This window comes from Papio anubis, chromosome 11 (assembly GCF_008728515.1).
Source record: "Papio anubis isolate 15944 chromosome 11, Panubis1.0, whole genome shotgun sequence".
NCBI lineage: Eukaryota > Metazoa > Chordata > Mammalia > Primates > Cercopithecidae > Papio > Papio anubis.
This window is the reverse complement of record NC_044986.1, coordinates 13,660,094-13,680,575: the sequence shown is the minus strand read 5'-3', so window position 1 is coordinate 13,680,575 and position 20,482 is coordinate 13,660,094. Positions and strand designations below refer to the sequence as shown.

The 20,482-nt window shown below is 43.9% G+C and overlaps 1 protein-coding gene and 1 long non-coding RNA gene across 4 annotated transcripts; one reads left to right on the top strand and one right to left on the bottom strand.

The window, feature by feature from the left end:
- Positions 1–1,454: 1,454 nt before the first annotated feature.
- LOC116269410 lies at positions 1,455–7,265 on the bottom strand. Of its 3 annotated transcripts, none has more exons than XR_004176876.1 (2): positions 4,091–4,829; positions 1,455–3,633 (listed from the first exon to the last, which is right to left on the bottom strand). XR_004176876.1 is itself a non-coding variant. In XM_031652027.1 (2 exons), the coding sequence occupies exons 1-2, from the start codon at positions 7,173–7,175 to the stop codon at positions 3,616–3,618; spliced, it is 639 nt and encodes a 212-aa protein (XP_031507887.1). In that variant the 5' UTR covers positions 7,176–7,265; the 3' UTR covers positions 1,455–3,615. The 3 variants fall into 3 exon arrangements, 2 of the variants coding, with proteins under 2 accessions (XP_031507887.1, XP_031507888.1); XM_031652027.1 differs by lacking the exon at positions 4,091–4,829 and adding an exon at positions 6,555–7,265; XM_031652028.1 differs by lacking the exon at positions 4,091–4,829 and adding an exon at positions 6,555–7,265 and having other exon boundaries at positions 1,455–3,596.
- Positions 5,543–9,185, top strand: LOC116269411. Its single transcript, XR_004176877.1, has 2 exons — positions 5,543–6,132; positions 6,735–9,185. It is a non-coding gene; the product is annotated as an uncharacterized LOC116269411 (long non-coding RNA).
- Positions 9,186–20,482: the final 11,297 nt, after the last annotated feature.

Below are 20,482 nucleotides of genomic sequence, written 5' to 3'. Positions count from 1 at the left end.
CACTTAAGTCTTTCTGGTATTCTATGCATAATTCCTCAAATTTGCATCCATATGAACAACCTCATAAACCAAACAATATCTGTAAAATTTAACAAAGTTCATTCTGGAAAGTAAATTTCTTTTTCTACTTGTAATATATTACATCTGGAAACTGAGTATTAAGACCAAAATAAGACTTGCAACATAGTTGCCACATTAAATACACAATATGCTTTAAAATGGAATACTCAAAGGGAAAAATAGACTGAGAAAGTTTAGGTTAAGTAAAAAACTGAAAAGATCCAATTAAGAATTAGTAGCAATTTTCCAGTTAAGAATTTTATTGCAATGAGTACTAATAACCTTAGTGTACCTGCTCTAAAATTGAAACACACATCCAATATTACTTAAATAGAGGACTAAACAAGTGACAAACTGGTTTACGTTCACTGTGCCACCTTTTCCTCCTAATTAAAGAGCCGATCCATCAGCAGGCAAATGTAGTGACATACTTTTTCCAGCAAGAGTAAAAGGTTATTGGGTTATGAGCCAGCCATAGACTGCTTGCCCCTTCTTAACTCGTAGGCGTTTGTAAGCCTGTATCTCTGAAATGATTTCTTTTTGTACAGAGTAGACCTACCTGTAAGAAAAATGAACAATTGACCGGGCACGGTGGCTCATGCCTGTAATCCCAGCACTTTGGGAGGCTAAGGCGGGCGGATCATGAGGTCAGGAGTTTGAGACCAGCCTGACCAACATGGTGAAACCCCATCTCTACTAAAAATACAAAAATTAGCCGGGTGTGGTGGCGCACACCTATAATCCCAGCTACTCGGGAGGCTGAGGTAGGAGAATCGCTTGAACCTGGGAGGCGGAGGTTGCAGTGAGCCAAGATCTCATCACTGCACTCCAGCCCGGGGGACACAGTGAGACTCCATCTCCAAAAAAAGAAAAAAAGAAAAACGAACAAGCGATCTTGAGCTTCTAAACATTAGGTTCCTTGCCTAAAAGGCTAGTTGGCTCATTTCTAAGAGAAAAGACGGATGGATAAAACTCAATTTCACGTATTGAAGCTAGCTAATAATAAAATTAAAATAGAATTATCACTTTAATATAACACATTTTAAATAGTTTTCTATTTCCATTACTGTATAAACATCGATTTCTTCAGGAAAAACTGTATGGGCATTAGTTACCTTCTGTATCTAATAGTCACAATAAAAGCTGTCACTGCTTAATAAGATCTTTATTCCGCCAGGTGCGGTGGCTCACACCTGTAATCCTAACACTCTGGGAAGCCATGGCAGAGTGGATCACTTGAGGTCAGGAGTTCAAGACCAGCCTGGCCAACATGGTGAAACCCTGTCTCTACTAAAAATACAAAAAATTAGCCAGGCGTGGTGGCAGGCGCCTGCAATCCCAGCTACTTGGGAGAGGCTGACGCAGGAGAATCGCTTGAATCCGGGAGGCGGAGGTTGCAGTGGGCTGAGATCATGCCATTGCACTCCAGCCTGGATAACAAGAGCGAAACTTCATCTGAAAAACAAAAATAAATCCTTATTCCAAGTCAACCTATTTCCTGTCAGTTACAGATCTTAAAGAATTTCTAGAGGCATATTTAGATACATTAATTTACATTTCTAGCACTGAAGGCAAAGATGAAAATGTTAATATCTAAGTTTAGAATGTCATGAAATATTTATTAAAAGATCCAGTGTTAAGGTTTCCTATTTTTCAAATTATCTTCACTCAAAGTTAAGTGTTAAGCAGCAAACTCAATTTCAAAAACTAACATGAAAGGCCTTCCATAACAACACACACAATATCTTAATTTACCAGGATTAAAAGGCCATGATTCACTATATAATTTCACCTAAACTTTACCCAAATTTCAGACTGCCTTTTCTTTTACTGAGTTCTTGTATCCAAATTTCAGATTGCTTTTTCATTTACATTTGCCTTCATGCATCATAACACTTGAGACATTATTGTATAGCTTTTAAAGTACTGTTCCATTCTGTTGTAAGTACCTTTACATTATCATAAAATAATCTGTCCCAAAGTGAATACTAACAAAAATATTTAAGACAAAGTTCAATGCCTGACCTAGTAAGATCATCTCTTGGTAGTTCATTGAAATGATATCTTTATTCTTTCCAAATTACAGCTTCTACACTTCACTTTCTTTCTGCTCTGGTTATGAAGTAGTCAACCTAAAGTTCCAAGTCTTTAAATATATAATTTCTACCTAAAGAACATATACGAAATAACAGAAAAAAGACAAATGGCTCCAATTTTTGTATTGAGAGGTCAATTCAAAGAGTAAACACTTAGGAAATACCAGAATGATTAGGAAAAAATTTAAAAGAGGCATACCTTAGAGTCTATTTTGTCTTCTAAGAACAGGAACTGTAGGAACTGAAGCATTAAAAACTGAAAATGACACCTTTATCCCTAGCATCAGGGTTAAAATCCAATTTGAGGCTAGAAACTTAGCAGTTTCACAGTAGGCAGAAGTTCACATTGCCAAACTACTACTTGTGTCTGACTGGGCAGAATTTTAAGTTAAGAATATCATGCCTTTCAAAAGACTAATGACACTTTTCAACACTGAATGTGCTCTCACTCTGAAAAGAGTAGCCCTACCAAGGCTGAAATTATCAGCATTTTCACACAAAACACTATACCTAAATTTCCGTAACAGTTCTGCTTTTGTTCTTGACAAGTCCTATACAAGAAGAGATTTTGCAATAATATTCTTCAGTAGATCTCTAATTAATTGTTCGTCAGTACAGTATTTCATTTTAGAAAGAAGGTATGATGGAAGAGAGTTGCAGGAGGTACAACTAAATTGACCAACTAAATATATGAGATATTCACATTTATACACACACACACACACACACTCACTCTCTTACTTTAAAGAAACAAAGAATATGATTAAGTTGAATTTGAATGAGGGGCTTGATTATAGCAACAGTATAGACAAATCCATGGTATAGCCAGTCAATTTTGTAATATTTTATAGAATTTTCTTCTGCTTTGCTCTTATTCAGATTATACTCTAAATCATTAGCTTATTTCCAGGAAGAAAGAATTGCCTTAAAGGAAGGGATTGCATAACATGGTATTACATGAATTCCTAGCAATTTTGGTGCACCAGATAAACGAAGAAAATAAGCTACAATAAAACACTATTACAATTTAGTGTCATATTGTAGATTCAGATATACCATGGATCAAATCACTGCACTACAAAGCTACACACAACCCAAGCCTGAAACGTGTGTCCCACAAGGCAGGTGTCAGACAGTCCAGTTCCAACACCAGTATTACACAGCATGATCTTGTTTGTTTTTTTAGATCACAAGTTACTCAATGCATAATACCCCAAAATAAATGTCAAATGAGAATGAAGAACATCAGAAAACAGACCTTTAAAGCAACTATATGACAAATAGAAATTTAGGCTCAACATCAAAGCAATTCTATGCCACTTTAAATACCATCAAATAAATTAGTAATACTGTAGGTAATGAATATTTAAAGACCTACCTAGGCTCTAAACACCATATTGTTTTCTGAAGATAGAACCATATGTCTTAGCTTGTGTGTGTCTGCAGGAAAAAAACCTCACTAGTAACACACAGGCATCTTAAGGAAACAATTTAAGATAAGCTTTGTTAAGAACACATTCTTTTAAAACATACTGGCCACTTGAAAAACCTAATCCATAGCTCACAATGTAAAATATAAGATCTCCATAAACAAAATAAAACCCTACTAGATATCAACGTCTAAAATCATGTTCAAAGTTTTCATCATGTTACTTATATCTAATAGAACCCTTTGAGAATATGTAAAACGTACTCTTGGAAAAACTACTATGCATTATTTGTATTAAACTCTAATAAAACTCCCAATTGTGAAACATTTGTTTTTATCTCAAGATTTTACATTTGAAGGTTTTAAAAAATATATAAAAGTCAACAGACTGCACCACGTGTGACAGTAATGTCTGCCTACAATCTTAGTTCAACCAGGACTTTTAAAAAAGAACTTAATACTAATTTAATGAAAGAAGTACAATCATTGTAGAAACACTGAGTACCTCTTATGTTCCAGGCAGTGAACTAAGTGCTGCAGGGATAAGACCTAGGAAGATGTAGTAGTCCTTCTCTTAAAAAAAAAAAAGAAAGAAAAAGAAAAAGTCCCCATGGGAAAGGGTGGGAGAAGGAAAAAGGAAGACAGAATAGTAAACACGTACTGACATACAAAACAACAGAGCTTAAGATGTCTATTTATTCATATGAACACATGTCACAGTTTTAGAGAACTGTAAACATAGACAACTTAACTGTTTCAAAGAAAGAACAAGAGATTAGAGAAGGTAGAGGAAGGAAATAAGTGACAAAGAAGTTAGCTTATTAGTCTCAAGGAGAAATTCTGATAGGGATGAAGACAAGGCAGATGCAAAGATAAATAAAAGACATCAAAAAAGCACATTCTTGAGCACTACAAAACCAGACATTCCTCTTGGTAAGGAACAGACAGATACAGTAAATGAGACCCCTACCATGAGTATTTATCAATCATTCCGTGTGTGATGATGACACTTCAGATTTTTAGATACGATGTAACTTTTATCTTTGTTAAATACATGTTAGCTAGTCTTTAAGTCTAGCTTTCCCAGATGCTTATATCAAAGTACACACTGTAACTCAACACCAAGTCTTGGCTTCAACAGATGTTGAAGGACAAATTTCTTTCTTTCTTTCTTTCTTTTTTTTTAATTGTTTAGACAGAGTCTCACTCTGTCGCCAGTCTGGAGTGCAGTGGTGCGATCTTGGCTAACCGCAACCTCCACCTCCTGGGTTCAAGCGATTCTCCTGCCTCAGCCTCCTGAGTAGCAGAGACTACAGGCGCGCACCACCACGCCCAGCTAATTTTTGTATTTTTAGTAGAGACGTAGTTTCACCATGTTGGCCAGGATAGTCTCGATCTCTTGACCTCGTGATCTGCCCGCCTCGGCCTCCCAAAGTGCTGGGATTACAGGTGTGAGCCACCGCGCCTGGCCTGAAGGACAAATTTTAAGTGTGTCCCAATTCTTTCTTCTAGGGAGAGAAGGCAGAAATGGAAGGCAACACAAAACACAAAGACGTTCTACTAAACAAGCATTTCATTGAAGCATTTGATGTGCTTCAGTAGGCCTCAGATTCTCAAAACGGGATGGATTCTTTAGTGAGACGTTAGAGAACACATTTATTCCTGTACAAGGCCACACACAAAGAAATCTCTATCAATATTGAACATCTGTCTTCTTTACTGAGCATCCTTTCTTTGGTAGGAGTGAAGAGATGTGAAGCTAGTCAAACTTCTCGAGTGCCCATCCACCTTATCTATTCCCCAAAAAGTAATTTCCCCATCAGACAGCAGAGCCAAGTGGACTATGATCCTATCAATACCAGGAGAGGCAAGAGAAACAAAGCAGCGATCTGACTCCTTGGTACTCAAGGTAGGAGTGCTGAACCTGGAGAGGCCGGGAAATTAGGGTGCCCAACTTAAACATTTAATTAAAAACTAGTCAGACTTAAAAAACAAACAAACAAAAAGATGCAGAAGAAAGGAGTGCCACACTACTCAGAAAGGAATGCAAATGCTGAGTCATCACTCTTCATTGGGAAAGGAAGGAAACCAGAATTAAGTGGTTGTAAGACAGAATTCATTCATTAGATTGGGCTTCAGGTAAAAAGCAACAGCAAGAGAGGAGAAAAAGCGTTCAGAAGACACACATCAAATAGCGGATGAAGACATAATTTTAGCCAACTCTGAAGGTTTCGACGCACAAACAGATTAGGAAGAGGCAACACCTAGAGAGCAAAAGGAGTTTAACAACTGGTTGTCAGTTTAGCGTAGGGAGCGCTCAAAGTAAACTTCTTTATCCAAGAAGGGAAAGATGCTCGGGCAGCAAAAGGTATCCCTTATGCACTTCAAAAGTAGCGGGCGCTAGGCGGGTGTTTCTGACAGCGTGGGCGGGGGCACGTGGGGCATAAAGAGAGAAGGGGCTTGAGTGGTAAAAGAGTGTCCTGCTTCCTCCGAGAGCTTAGCTGGGGAGAAGAGCCGGGAGCGACTAGCGCTGAGAACGTGTAAGGGGTGAGTACTAATTTCTCGGGGCCCACCCCCAATCCCACCCCCGCCAGGCCCTTTCCCCGTGGGCACCGGCAGCTCCAGGCCCAGCCCAGGGTGCCCAACGCGCAGGGGGTGCAGGAGTTCTCCTGGGCCTGACAGCCTCAGCCGTGCAGAAACCCGGCCTAGGGAGGGCATGCAAAGAAGGGCGCCAGAGAACAAGGTCGAGACAAGCCCCAGACCCCAGGAAGTGACTGTGTTTGGGGGAAGGGAGGATTTCCTTCCCAAGGAAAAGGGGACAGATGAGGAATGCACTTCGCGTCCACGCCGCCCTGGTCAGGGAGCCGCCTAGAGTCCCGGCTTCGACCCAGTCTCTCCTGCTCCCTCCCTTAGCGTCCCGCGGTGCCCGGGCCTCTTGGCGCCTGGCACCCCTCGTCTCGGGTACTCACAGAGTCCGGGGCTGCCCGTCGTCTTCCATCATGGTGGGTGCGACGGAGCGATCCCGGGACAAGGGGGAGGGCAGGGCTGGGGAGGGGGGGGGGGGGGGAGGAAGGGGAGGGGGGCTCTGGGCACCGGCTGGGGACAGAGGAAAAGGTACCGAACCCTGCTCTCGGGCTCTCTCCCCCCAGCCCGCTCCGGACACTGCGCTCCAACCAGGAGGAGCAGGAGGAGGAGGAGGATGAACAAAATGGCCGCCGCCACCAGCCAGGCAGGAAACAGGGCAGAGCGCAGGCGCGACCCGCCAGGTCACTGCTCAGGCCAGCCGCGACAGCCGGCAAGGGGGACGACCGAGGGGAGAGAAAAAAGGGCCGCCGAGGAAACTCTGGGACCCGCTCACGACGGATCACGTCGTCGCTGTGGGCCTCTGGCCGGCCGAAGCCCAGCCAGCTCCAGGAGAGATCGGGCAAAAAGAGAAACGCCGTGAAGCCGAAGTCTCTGGGAATTGTGGTCCTGGAAATGAGAAAGGGAAGCACTTCTGCATAGGACTTCTGGAACCTGTAGTCCAGAGGAACCGCCGGCGACCGCCCGCGCTGGGACACGAAGAGGAGACTTCTGGGTAGTGTAGTCATACGTGAGGACGTGCGACGACCAGGAAGTCGGCGGGCTGGGAGGTGAAGGGAAGAATAAAAGCGACATTGAAAGGCGGGGAGACCAAGAGGGAAAAAGCGCTGTCTGGGAAGCGAACTACAAGTCCCAGAGTGCCTCGCGCCGGGGGCTGTCCTCGGACTGCTCCAGGCATTGTAAGGCTCTTCTGTTGGCCCAGTCTGAGCTGCTGCTCCGCCTTCGTCCAGCCCGAGAGCGGTTTCTTCAACTGCGGCTCAGGGAGCGCTCTGCCTCCGCGTGGTGTCCGAGCCAGCAGGCCCGTCCGGCCCTCCTGTGTTCATCAGAACGGCTGGCCCGCGTTAGTCAACCGCCGCTTCGCGCGACAGTCAGGAGAGAGGCTGGGCTGGCGGGGACCCGGAGGGGCTGGGGTGTTTTGGGGACGCGTTTTCCCCACACATAGGTATTTCTAGCCTGTTTGTTAAATACAAGCAGGTGGCCTGCTTGCAAATTGCTTTACAAGTTTCAGAGGCTTCCCTATCCAGTATCTCATCGGATAATGGGGCAAGAAGAGCAGTCCTCTATTATAATGACTTGCCCAACTCCCCCCGTATTCTTGGAGTTGAAAAAAAAAATCACTGGGCAGAGACGTGCACAGACATCAGTCATGTGGGCTAGGAACGCAGTTTTGGATGAAGATGAGGGAAACCATGTTCACACTAGCTCTGCAGCCCTGTAGAATTTGTCTTCTCACCCCCTACAACAGTTCCTGGTGTGCTTTTTTCCTCCTCTAAGTACCTTCAGGAGAAAGTACTTGGTCTTGTAGCTTAGTGAAGAGTGGCGATGAAGAAAGATCTTTCAGTCCATTGCCAGAACTTAACTGTCCCTGTTAGTAATAGCTTAAGAGTTGCTTCTGCCAACATGTACTAAGTGCATGTCGACCTCTGCAAGTGGCGGTGCCTGTACGTGCCACTGTGTCCTAATCTTGAAAGCCGAATCAACCATGCAGCAAGCCCTTATGTTGTCAATTTTCAGGGGAGGAAATTTCAACCTGAAAGACTTCATAGAGACACGGCAAAGGAGTTGAGCCGCATGAGAGTCCACGGGAACAATAAAAGGGCTCAGATGCCAGGACCCATGGCTAAAATGTATGGGTTGGGGTTGGGAGGAGGGAACTCAAGCTAGAGGGGACCTTGTAGAACTGTGTTGTCAGGAATCTGTTTCATGCTGAGGAATTTGAGCTTTCTCTTCCAGGCAGTGAGGAGCCACTCAAAGGTTTTGTCTATTTTTTTAATTGGACCTAGGTGTAGAACTGTATTTAATTATAATCCAATTCATTAACCCATGCCTGGCCCACTGTCATAGTTTCCTGTTGATGCTGTAACAAATTACTGCAAATTTAGATACTTAAAACAACAAGAATTTATTATCTTACAATTCTGGAAGTCAGAAGTCCAAAATCAGTTACACTGGACTAAAATCAAGGAGTTGGCAGGTCTGGTTCCTTGCCTTTTCCAGCTTCCAAAGGCTGCCTGCTTTCCTCGGCTCTTGGCCCCATCCTCCATCTTCAAGGAAAGAAGCGTAGTATCTTCTCTCCTCTCTGTTTCTGTGCTTACATCGTCTGTCTTGACTGTGATTCTCCTGCCACCCCTTTTCATTTACAAGAACCTTCTGTGATTACTTTGGGCCAAGATGATCTCATCTCAAGGTTCCTAATCACATCTGCAAAGTCTCTTTTAGCATAACATTCCCAAATTCTGGGAATTAGGACATAGAAATCTTTGGTGGACAATTATTCAGTTTACCTCACCCACCTTTATTAATTTAGTTTAATTGTAGCCACAAACCCACCACACTCAAAAGTTATAATGACACGAGTTTATATCTGTGTCTATGCTATGCCTCCTACACACACTAACACACACCCCTGCCTTCGCTTGGGGTAACCATCTTTCTGAATCCTGTCTTTACTATTCCTTGGTTTCCTTCTACAAGGTTTTATTCCACATGTATATAGTCCTAAAAATCATATGTATATACATGTATATTTGAGTTGTTTTTTAACTTAATAAAAAGAATATGCCCACTACACACTAGAATGGTTAAAATGGGCATGTTTACTGGTAGTGAAATTGTTATGGTTAAAATCCAAAGCACTAACACCACCAAGTGCTGATGAGTATGTAAAGCAACAGGAACTGTCATTCTTTGTGGGTAGGACTGCAAAATGTTATAGCCCCTTTGGAGGACAGTTTGTCAGTTCCTTACAAAACTAAACATAATACCTAGGTACTTACCCAAATGAGCTGAAAACAACCTGTCCACAAATGTTTACAGCAGCTTTGTTTGTAATCATCCCAAATTGAAAACAACTAAAATGTCCTTGACATAAGTGAATGGATAAACTGTCCTACAAGGTGGTACATCCATGCAATGAAATATTGTTTAATGATTTTTTAAAAAAGAGCTATTGATATGGTTTGGCTCTGTATCCACACCCGATCTCATCTTGAATTGTTCTCTCATAATTACCACATGCTGTGGGAGGAACCTGGGGGGGGAGATAATTTGAATCATGGGGGCAGTCCCCCCATACTGTTCATGTGGTAATGAATAAGTCTCACGAGATCTGGTAGTTTTACCAGGGGTTTCCGCTTTTGCATCTTCCTCATTTTCTCTTGCTGCTGCCATGATTCTGAGGCTTTCCCAGCCATGTGGAGCTCTAAGTGCGATTAAACCTCTTTTTCTTCCCAGTCTGGCATATGTCTTTATCAGCACTGTGAAAACAGACTAATACAGCTATCAAGCTACACAAAGACATGGAGGAATGTTAAATGTATATCGCAAGAGAAGCCCGTTGGAAAATGCTGTATACTCTACAACTGTAACTATATGACACTCTGGAAAAGGCAAAACTCAGTGGTTGCCAGGGGATCCGGGAAGGAGAGGGATGATTAGGTGAAGCACAGGGCATTTTTACTGGTAGTGAAATTATTCACTATGGGACTCTAACAGTGGATACATGACCTTATTCATTTGTCAAAACCCATAGAACTGTGCCACATAAAGTGAGTCCTAATGTAAACTATGGACTTCAGTTAATCATAATGTATCAATAGTGGTTCCTCAGTTGTACATTTGTTGGAATTGATGAACCAATATTGATACATTATGATTAACTGAAGTCTATGTATCAATTATCAATTGATACACTTGTTAGCACTAATATAAAACGGTAATAACAGGGGAAACCATGTTTGTAATGGGGGAGAGGGCACATGGGAACTCTGTACTTCATGCACAATTCTTCTATAAACCTAAAACTGCTCTAAAAAGTAAAGTCTATTACAAAGGAAAAAATTATGTCCTTGTAATCTTTTGAGACTGCTTTTCACTTAATGTACCATACATAAGATTCAGCCATATTTTATGGATATCATTCATTCATTTAGACTATTATATGATATTCCAGTGTGTAAATATACTGCATTTGTCTGGTTTCTCATTAATGGATATTTGGGTTGCTTCCAGGTTTTTACTACTGTGGATAATGCTGCTATGAACATTCTTTTTCTTTTTAACCTTTCTTTCTTTTTTTATTTTATTATTTTTATTTTTGAGATGGAGTCTTGCTCTGTCATCCAGGCTGGAGTGCAGTAGTACAATCTCGGCTCACTGCAACCTCCGCCTCCCGCATTCAAGCTATTCTCCTGCCTCAGCCTCCTGAGTAGCTGGGATTACAGGCGCCCATCACCACACCCAGCTAATTTTTGTATTTTTAGTAGAGACAAGGTTTCACCATGTTGGCCAGGGTGGTCTCGAACTCCTGACCTCAGGTGATCCACCCACCTCGGCCTCCCAAAGTGCTGGGATTACAGGCGTGAGCCACCGCGCCCGGCCAGCTGTGAACATTCTTGTACGTGTCTCCTGTGATAGATGTGGAAGAGCCTTTCACCCCTCAGCCATTAGACCACCAGGGAGTGCAAGAGCTTTTGTTTGATCTATTCGGATCTATACCTAAAAGTGAAATTGTCAGGTAACAGGGTATATGAACACTCAATTTTGGTGGGTAACGTCAAACGTTTTTCCCAAAGTGAATACACAAATTTGTATTCCCATCAGCATCGTTTAGGAGGCTCTGTGAGCAGATCCACATTTTCTTCAATACTTAGTTTTGTAGTCTGACAATCGAAGTATTAGCTCAATGTGGTCTTAATTTTTACTTAATAAAGTTGAACATCTCTTCATATTCTGTTAACCATATGTGTTTCCTCTTCTGAAACATGCCCGTTGATATCTTTTGCCTATTTTTCTATTAGGTTATATGTGCTTTTCTCGATTTTTAGGAATTTTTGATGCTAATTCTTTGTTACATATGTATATTACAAATATCTTCTCCTAGCTTGTAACTTGTCCCTCTCTTTTTAAAATGCTTTTGATGCCAGGCATGGTGGCTCACACCTGTAATCCCAGCACTTTGGGAGGCTGAGGCAGGTGGATCACCTGAGGTCAGGAGTTCAAGACCAGCCTGGCCAATATGGTGAAACCCCGTCTCTACAAAACTCAGCCAGGAGTGGTGGCATGTGCCTGTAATCCCAGCTACTTGGGTGGCTGAGGTGGGAGAATTGCTTGAACCTGGGAGGCAAAGGTTACAGTGAGCCAAGATCGCTCCACTGCACTCCAGCCTGGGTGACAGAGCAAGACTCCATCTCAAAATAAATACAGAAAATAAAATGGTTTTGATGAACAAAAGCTTTTAATTTTAAAATGGTCAGGTCTCTTTATCTTGAGTGTATGTGTGTCTTTGTTTAAGAAATGTTTCCCTACCTCAAGGTCTAAATTATACATTATAAAATATACTCATCCATAGAAACTAAGAGTTTTAAAACTTTGATATTTTCAGGGAGCCCAGGAGGATAAAAAATATATAAATAAAAAAATGCAACTTTGAGCTGGGTGTGATGGCTCACACCTGTAATCCCAGTACTTTGGGAGGCTGAGGCAGATGGATCACTTGAGATCAGGAGTTCAAGACCAGCCTGGCCAGCATGGCAAAACTCCATCTCTAGTGAAAATATAAAAATTAGCCAGGCATGGTGGCACACACCTGTAGTCCCAGCTACCCAGGAGACTGAGGCACGAGAATCGCTTGAACCTGGGAGGTGGAGGTTGCAGTGAGCCCAGATCACACCACTGCCCTCCAGCCTGGGTGACAGAATGAGACCCCGTCTCAAAAAATAAAATAAAACTTTGATATTTTGAGTCATTAATCTACCTGGAGTTAAATTTTGCATATGTGTAGGGTAGGGATCCAATTTAAATTTTTTCTATATGGATAAGCATTATTTTCAAGCTCTATGGAACACCCTCTACTAAGTTGATATAACATGCTTCCTGTGTTATTGTGCAATTTGAGTCCTTTAAGAAGAAGATCACAAGAAATTAGATGTGTAAGAGATGGACTGAAGGAAAATCTTGTAAAGAAATGAAAGGAGGAGGGAAATGGAATAGTCAGGATGCCCATAGGTCAGGTTGGACACCTGTGAAAAGAGAGAAGGCAGGAAGGAGGGCTGAATGGGAGTTGTCTCAGACTTGGTGTGGCTTTGAGAAAGCCCTGGCTAGCCCAGTGGGGAGCCCAGAGCAAAGACTGCCCCCTAGAGGAGTCCCACAGATTCTAGCTCCAGTTACCTCCACAATATCAGTCATTGGCTGAAAGCAGTTCTGGGAGAGCCTGCTGTGGGAGAGTAGTCACCTGAATACTGCCATGGACATGAAGACGCAGCACTTGGAGGCTGTCCACTAACTACACTCCTTGCAACAGGTTCTCTTGGAGGGAGGTCTGAGCAGCACAGCTTCATAGCCATGAGGGATACCAGAGTTTCATATATACTGAGTTTATTATTATTATGGACTCTGTTCTAGTCCATTGGCCAACTTGTCTATGCCTGTGCCAATACCAAACTATAGCTTCATAATAAGTTCTCATCCTGGTAGGGTATGTCTCCTTCTTGCTCTTCTTTAGAAGTGTCCTGGCTATTCTTGGTCCCTTGGAGGTTTTTTTTTTTGGAGGCGGAGTCTCGCTCGTGATCCACCCACCTCGGCCTCCCAAAGTGCTGGGATTACAGGCGTGAGCCACTGTGCCCGGACTTTTTTTTTTTTTTTTTTTTTTGAGACAGCGTCTTGCTCCGTCGCCCCGGCTGGAGTGCAGTGGCCGGATCTCAGCTCACTGCAAGCTCCACTTCCCAGGTTCACACCATTCTCCTGCCTCAGCCTCCTGAGTAGCTGAGACTACAGGCGCCCACCACCACGCCCAGCTAATTTTTTGTATTTTTTTTTACTAGAGATGGGGTTTCACCGTGTTGACCAGGATGGTCTCGATCTCCTGACCTTGTGATCTGCCCACCTCGGCCTCCCAAAGTGCTGGAATTACAGGTGTGAGCCACCGCCCCTGGCCAAAGTTTACTAACTCTTTAAGATGAAAGTTATATAGGAAAGGAAAAGTAATTATGTTGCATTATTTGGCTCAGCTGTGGATAGCACTTACAGAGTCATAATAACATACACATGAGGCCAGGGCAGGCCAATCACTTGAGGTCAGGAGTTTGAGGCCAGCCTGGCCAACATGGCAAAAACCTGTCTCTGCTAAAAATACTAAAATTAGCCATGCATGGTGGTGGGTGCTTGTAATCCCAGCTACTCGGGAGACTGAGGCACGAGAATCTCTTGAACTCGGGAGGTGGAGGTTGAAGTGAGCCCAGATCATGCCACTGCACTCCATCCTGGGCGGCAGAGTGAGACTCTTGTCTCAAAAACAAAAAAAAAACACGCATGGACCATTGAGCTAATCAAAATTGTAAAGTGGCACACACTGGAGGATGGGTGGACAAGGAGTGTGAGTTCGTGTGGTAGATGAGGAATGAGAGAGAGATAAATTCTTATCTTTTATGATGGGAAGTCAATAATACCTAAGGTTGAGAAATCAAGTTGTGGCAATTATTTAAAGATAGGAAGATGTACACTAAAAATCCAGTTAAGAGTTGAGAGTAGTAGCCAGGCAGCATGGCTCAAGCCTATCATCCCAGCACTTTGGGAGGTCAAGGCTGGAGTATTACTTGAGCCCAGGAGTTCAAGACCAGCCTGAGTAACATAGTGAGACCTGGTCTCTACAGATAATAATGAAAAAAAAAAAAAAATTAGCTGGGCACAATGGCATGTGCCTGTAGTCCCAGCTACTCAGGAGGTTGAGGTGGGAGGATCATTTGAGCCCAAGAGTTTGAGGGCGCAGGGAGCCATGATCATGCCACTGCGCTCCAGCCTGGGCAACATAGTTAGAACCCCGTCTCAAAAAAAAAAAAAGAAAAGAAAAATAGTTGAGAGTAGATTACTCTAGGGAACAGGAAACAGGAAATGGAAGAGGTTCCAGGAAAAGAATTTCTGGTTCCCCTAACAAAGCCCTATAGATCTACTTGATTCTTTAAACTAGGTACATAGACCTGATAAAATTAAAAGTAATCTAAAAAAAGGAGAAGTGTCAACATGGCTGCATTGGTGGGAAAACTAACTCCTCCTGTCATACCGTGCTTCATGCTGGCCCCCCTTTCAAAAACTCAGGCAACTAAAACACAAATGGCGAAAGGCGGGTCTAAATTTTAAATAAGAAAAGTGAGCATTATAGACATGTCGGAAGCACAGCCTATAGCAGTCTCAGCTTCTGCTGTCAGAGGCTGTAGTATTCAAGTCATTTTGAATGGTTTAGAAAAATCACAAATTTCTGATCTACGTGACAAGCAGAATCCCCACATCTGTGGTCTGTGATGATTGGGGACTGGAAATCTGCTAAATCCTTAAAAGGTCTTAATGGGCTCCTTCCTATGGTCCTTCAACTGCTCTCTGATTTCAGTCTGTTAGACCAGGAACCTAACAGCATCATCAGTCAAAAAACTCTCGACCCTGCGCGGTGGCTCAAGCCTGTAATCCCAGCACTTTGGGAGGCCGAGGCGGGCGGATCACGAGGTCAGGAGATCGAGACCATCCTGGCTCACACGGTGAACCCCTGTCTCTACTAAAAATGCAAAAAATTAGCCGGGCGTGGCGGCGGGCACCTGTAGTCCCAGATACTTGACAGGCTGAGACAGGAGAATGGCGTGAACCCGGGAGGCGCAGCTTGCAGTGAGCCGAGATTGGCCACTGCACTCCAGCCTGGGTGACTGAGCGAGACTCCGTCTCAAAAAAAAAAAAAAAAAAAAAGAAAATCTCACTGGGCTGGGCACAGTGGCTCATGCCTGTAATCTCAGCACTTCGTAATCTCAGCACTTCGAGAGGCTGAGGCGGGTGGATCACCCGAGGTCAGGAGTTTAGGATCAGCCTGGCCAATATGGCGAAACCCCATCTCTACTACAAATACAAAAATTAACTGGGCATGGTGGTGCATACATGTAATCCCAGCCACTTGGGAGGTTGAGAAGGGGAGAATCACTTGAATCTGGGAAGCAGAGGTTGCAGTGAGCCAAGATCGTGCCACTGCACTCCATCCCGGGTGACAGAGCAAAACTCTGTCTCAAACAAAAAAAAAAAAAAAAAAAAAAGAAACTCTCACTGGCTACCTTGGTTTCTCACCTCCTTATCCTTTACCACAAATCCCTAACCTTAGTTTTTAGGGTTTCTTGTTGTTGTTGTTGTTGTTCACTCCTTTGCACTGGCTGTCAAGAACTGCCAGAGAAAAATTGGGTAACCTTGCCAACTGGCACCATTACAAACCTAAGAGTTTCTGATCTCACCCGGACCCTTCAGCTTAAGAAATACTGTTCAGTGTTTCTTTAGTCAGTCAGTCTCCTCCTCTGTCACATATATAATGGCATCATAGGATTGTTGTAAAAATTCAGTGGAATAATATGCTTGGTCCAGGGTCTGGTACAGGGACAGAGTGGATATCAGTATTACACACAAATTGTTCTCTAGTCTTTATCTCTCCATTTCTTTTATTATTATTATTATTATTATTATTATTATTATTATTTTGAGACAAAGTCTCCCTGTGCCGCCCAGGCTGGAGTGCAGTGGCACCATCTCAGCTCACTGCAAGCTCCACCTCCCAGGTTCACACCATTCTCCTGCCTCAGCCTCCCGAGTAGCTGGGACTACAGGCACCCGCCACCACGCCCAGCTAATTTTTTTTTGTATTTTCAGTAGAGACAGGGTTTCACCGTGTTAGCCAGGATGGTCTCGATCTCCTGACCTTGTAATCTGCCTGCCTCGGCCTCCCAAAGTGCTGCGATTACAGGCGTGAGCCACCGCGCCTGGCCTTTCTCTCCATTTCTTGAGCTCCATACTTGAATTTTGAATAGTCCCCCTGGGCTGTTTAGCCCCCTCAAAATTCTGCCCAGGCATTCCCTAGATTGATGAATGAGACATCATTCTCACAAACTAGAAATACCAGCCGTCTCCACCATCTGCCTTCTTCCCTACATTCATTTCATCACAAAGTCCTGCCCATGTCCCCTCTCGTTTGTCAGATAAATCTGTCCACTCTCCATCTTTACTTTTACTACCCTGATCTACTGGTCTATAATTTTCACTGATTATTGGAATGCCTTTCTTTCCTGGTTCTTCATGCCATTATTCTTTTTTTTTTTTTTTTCTGTGACAGGGGTCTCACTCTGTTGCCCAGGCTGGAGTGCAGTGGTGCAATCTTGGCTCACTGCAACCTCCATTTCCTGAGCTTGAGTGATTCTCCTGCTTCAGCCTCCCGAGTAACTGGGACTACAGGCACATGTCACCACACCTAGCTTATTTTTGTATTTTTAGTAGAGACGGGGTTCCACCGTGTTGGCCAGACCAGTCTCGAACTCCTGACCTCAAGTGTTCCTCCCACCTCCACCTCCCAAAGTGCTGAGATTACAGGCATGAGCCACCACGCTTGGCCATGCCATTATTCTCTTCCCATTCCAAAATAGAATCCATTTTGCCACTAGTCTTTCTCTCCTTTTCCCTTAAAAAAAAATGGACTGCAGGTGCACAAAATTGGTTTTATCACAATCCTTGGATTGCAACATACTGTCATCATTAGTCCATGTGTGGCCCTTTTTTAACTTCATTCGTGTTTTAATGAAAAACAAACAACTGTTCCATGAAGGCGACTGTATATTCAAAGTGACCCCCGAACACAGACGGAGCAGAGATACCAAAGAACAAGGCAGACAAATCCAGTTTGTTGCTAAAAGGTGATTTGTTTGGGTAACTTATGGATGGAACTCTGGTGGTTTTTCTGTTTGTTTTTTCCTGAGACAGAGTCTTGCTCTGTCACCCAGGATGGAGTGCAGTGGCACGATCTCGGCTCACTGCAACCTCCGCCTCCTGGGTTCACGACATTCTCCTGCCTCAGCCTTCCGAGTAGCTGGGACTACAGGTGTAAGCCACCACACCCAGCTAATTTTTGTATTTTTAGTAGAGATGGGGTTTCGCCATGTTGGCCAGGCTGGTCTCGAACTCCTGACCTCAGGTGACCCACTCGCCTCGGCCTCCCAACGTTCTGGTATTATAGGCGTGAACAACCATGCCCAGAGAGACTGAGTAATTTTTAAAGAAAAGAAGTTTAATTGACTCACAGTTCCTCATGGCTAGGGAGGCCTCAGGAAACTTACAACCATGGCGGAAGGCATCTCTTCCCAGGACAGCAGGAGAGAGGATAAGAGTCAGCGGGGAAATGCCAGATGCTTATAAAACCATCAGATCGGCCGGGCGCGGTGGCTCAAGCCTGTAATCCCAGCACTTTGGGAGGCCGAGACGGGTGGATCACGAGGTCAGGAGATCGAGACCATCCTGGCTAACACGGTGAAACCCCGTCTCTACTAAGAAATACAAAAAACTAGCCGGGCGAGGTGGCGGGCGCCTGTAGTCCCAGCTACTCGGGAGGCTGAGGCCGGAGAATGGCGTGAACCCGGGAGGCGGAGCTTGCAGTGAGCTGAGATCCGGCCACTGCACTCCAGCCTGGGCAACAGAGTGAGACTCCGTCTCAAAAAAAATAAAAAATAAAAAAATAAAATAAAATAGAACCATCAGATCTTGTGAGACTCACTCACTATCACTAGAACAGCATGGGGAAACCGCCCCCATGATCCAGTTACCTCCACCTGGTCCCGCCCTTGACATGTGGGGATTGTGGGGATTACAGTTCTAGATGCGATTTTGGGTGGGGACACAACCAACCCATATCACCGGGCAACAGAGCAAGATCCCATCTTTAAAAAAAAATGTCTCTTCCTTCTTGATAAATAATAAAAACAATAAAAAAATTCATGTTATTGCATGTGGCTGTGGTTCTAAGTACATCGGATTATTTCCAGTTTCATGCTATTATGAATAATGATGCTGTGAATATTACATAAAGTATAATAAAGTATTTATTTTATTAATCCCTTTCCTGAAAATCTTTGATTATCTCTATCGCCTGTAGAATAAAACTCAATGTGACTTATTTGGCTGCACCTATAGGTTCTCTCATGCTGTGGCTTCTGTCTGGGTCCAGCCAATGAGGAGGACTGGCTAGGCTTCCAGAGAGACACAGGACTCCCAATTCAATCTGAATTGCGGAAAAACAACAAGCATTTTTTTTTTTTTTTTTTAGCGTAAGTATTTTCTGTGTAACCTGGCTGTTCTAGTACTGGCAAGAAGGAGGGAAAAGAGAGAGGACAGTATTTATTCCCCCAGCTTCCTGCCTGCTGGGTGGCCACAGTGGGCTGGCAGGGCACCCATGTCACAGCCCCTGCAGCCGCCATTATACAGCTCACCATGTTCTAGGAAGGTCCTTCCCTTCCCTGTCTCTATAGAAAAAGAAAAGGCTGGGCACAGTGGCTCGCGCCTGTAATCCCAGCACTTTGGGAGGCCGAGGTGGGCGGATCACGAGGTCAGATCCAGACCATCCTGGCTAACACGGTGAAACTCCGTCTCTACTAAAAATGCAAAAGAATTAGCCGGGTGTGGCGGCGGGCGCCTGTAGTCCCAGCTACTCAGGAGGCTGAGGCAGGAGAATGGTGGGAACCCAGGAGGTGGAGCTTGCAGTGAGCCAAGATCGTGCCACTGCACTCCAGCCTGGGTGACAGAGCGAGACTCCATCTCAAAAAAAAAAAAAAAAAAAAGGAAAAGAAAAAGAAAAAGAAAAAGAAAAAGAAAAAGAAAAAAAAATCAGCCAGGTGTATTGGCACTTGGCTGTGGTCCCGGTTGCTCAGGAGGCTGAGGTAGGAGAATTGTTTGAGCTGGGAAGGTTGCAACTGCAGTGAACCATATCACGCCACTGCTCTCCAGCCTGGGAGACAGAGTGAGGCCCTGTCTCAGAAAAACAAAAACAAAAACAAAAAGTGACTGTGGTACATCATCTAAACAATGGAATAATATTTAGCAATCTATAGGATGCAGCCAAATAAGTCACACTGAGTTTTATCCTGTAGACAATAGTGATAACAAAAGATTTTCAGGAAAGGGATTAGTAAAATAAATATTTAATGTTCACAGCAACACGATCCATAATAGCATAAAACCAGAAACAGTCTTATGTATTGTTCACACCATGGAATATGTGATGTAACTAAGAGTGGTAGTTAACAGCTCCAGCTCTTACTAATCTCAGAGTGCTGGGCCAGCCCTCCCTTGTTGCTGGCCTGCCCGCACTTTGGTAAATAGACCCTTGATTACATTCTTTTCAGTTCCCCAGTCTGAGTGTGCTGTCTGTGTCCTGCTAGACGAGGCTCTTCCTGGCTTTTGAGATGGACGTGTAGCTCTGCTGTGGTCTGGCTCTGTGTCCCCACCCAAACCTTGAATTGTAATAATCCCTATGTGTCAAGGGCAGGGCCAGGTGGAGATAATTAGATCATGGTTTCCCCCATATTCTTCTCGTGATAGTTAATATGTCTCACGAGATCTGATGGTTTTATAAACGGGAGTTCCCCTGCACAAGTTCTCTTGCCTGCCACCATGTAAGATGTGACTTTGCCCTTCATTCGCCTTCTGCCGTGATTGTGAGGCCTCCCCAGCCATGTGGAACTGTGAGTCCATTAAACCTCTTTCCTTTATAAATTACCCAGTCTTGGGTATGTCTTTTTTAGCAGCGTCAGAACAAACTAATGTAAGGTCGCTCCTCTCCTTACACACTGTGTAAGGAGCACAGCAATCTGTATACACACCCTCGTAGCTCCTCAAGAGGGGTAGAGTGTGAGGCCTCCCTCACAGGCCCAACCTATCAGATCCAGGTAAGTCCCTCTGAGCCTTCCTTTCTGCCCATTGGGGGTCACTATTATCTCCTTTGGGACAGGAAAAAACTGTTCTCAGGACCTCATTCCTTCCT

Bases quoted from the DNA above. Each gene is read 5' to 3' on its own strand.
- LOC116269410 (XM_031652027.1), bottom strand. From the start codon at position 7,175: ATGACTACACTACCCAGAAGTCTCCTCTTCGTGTCCCAGCGCGGGCGG.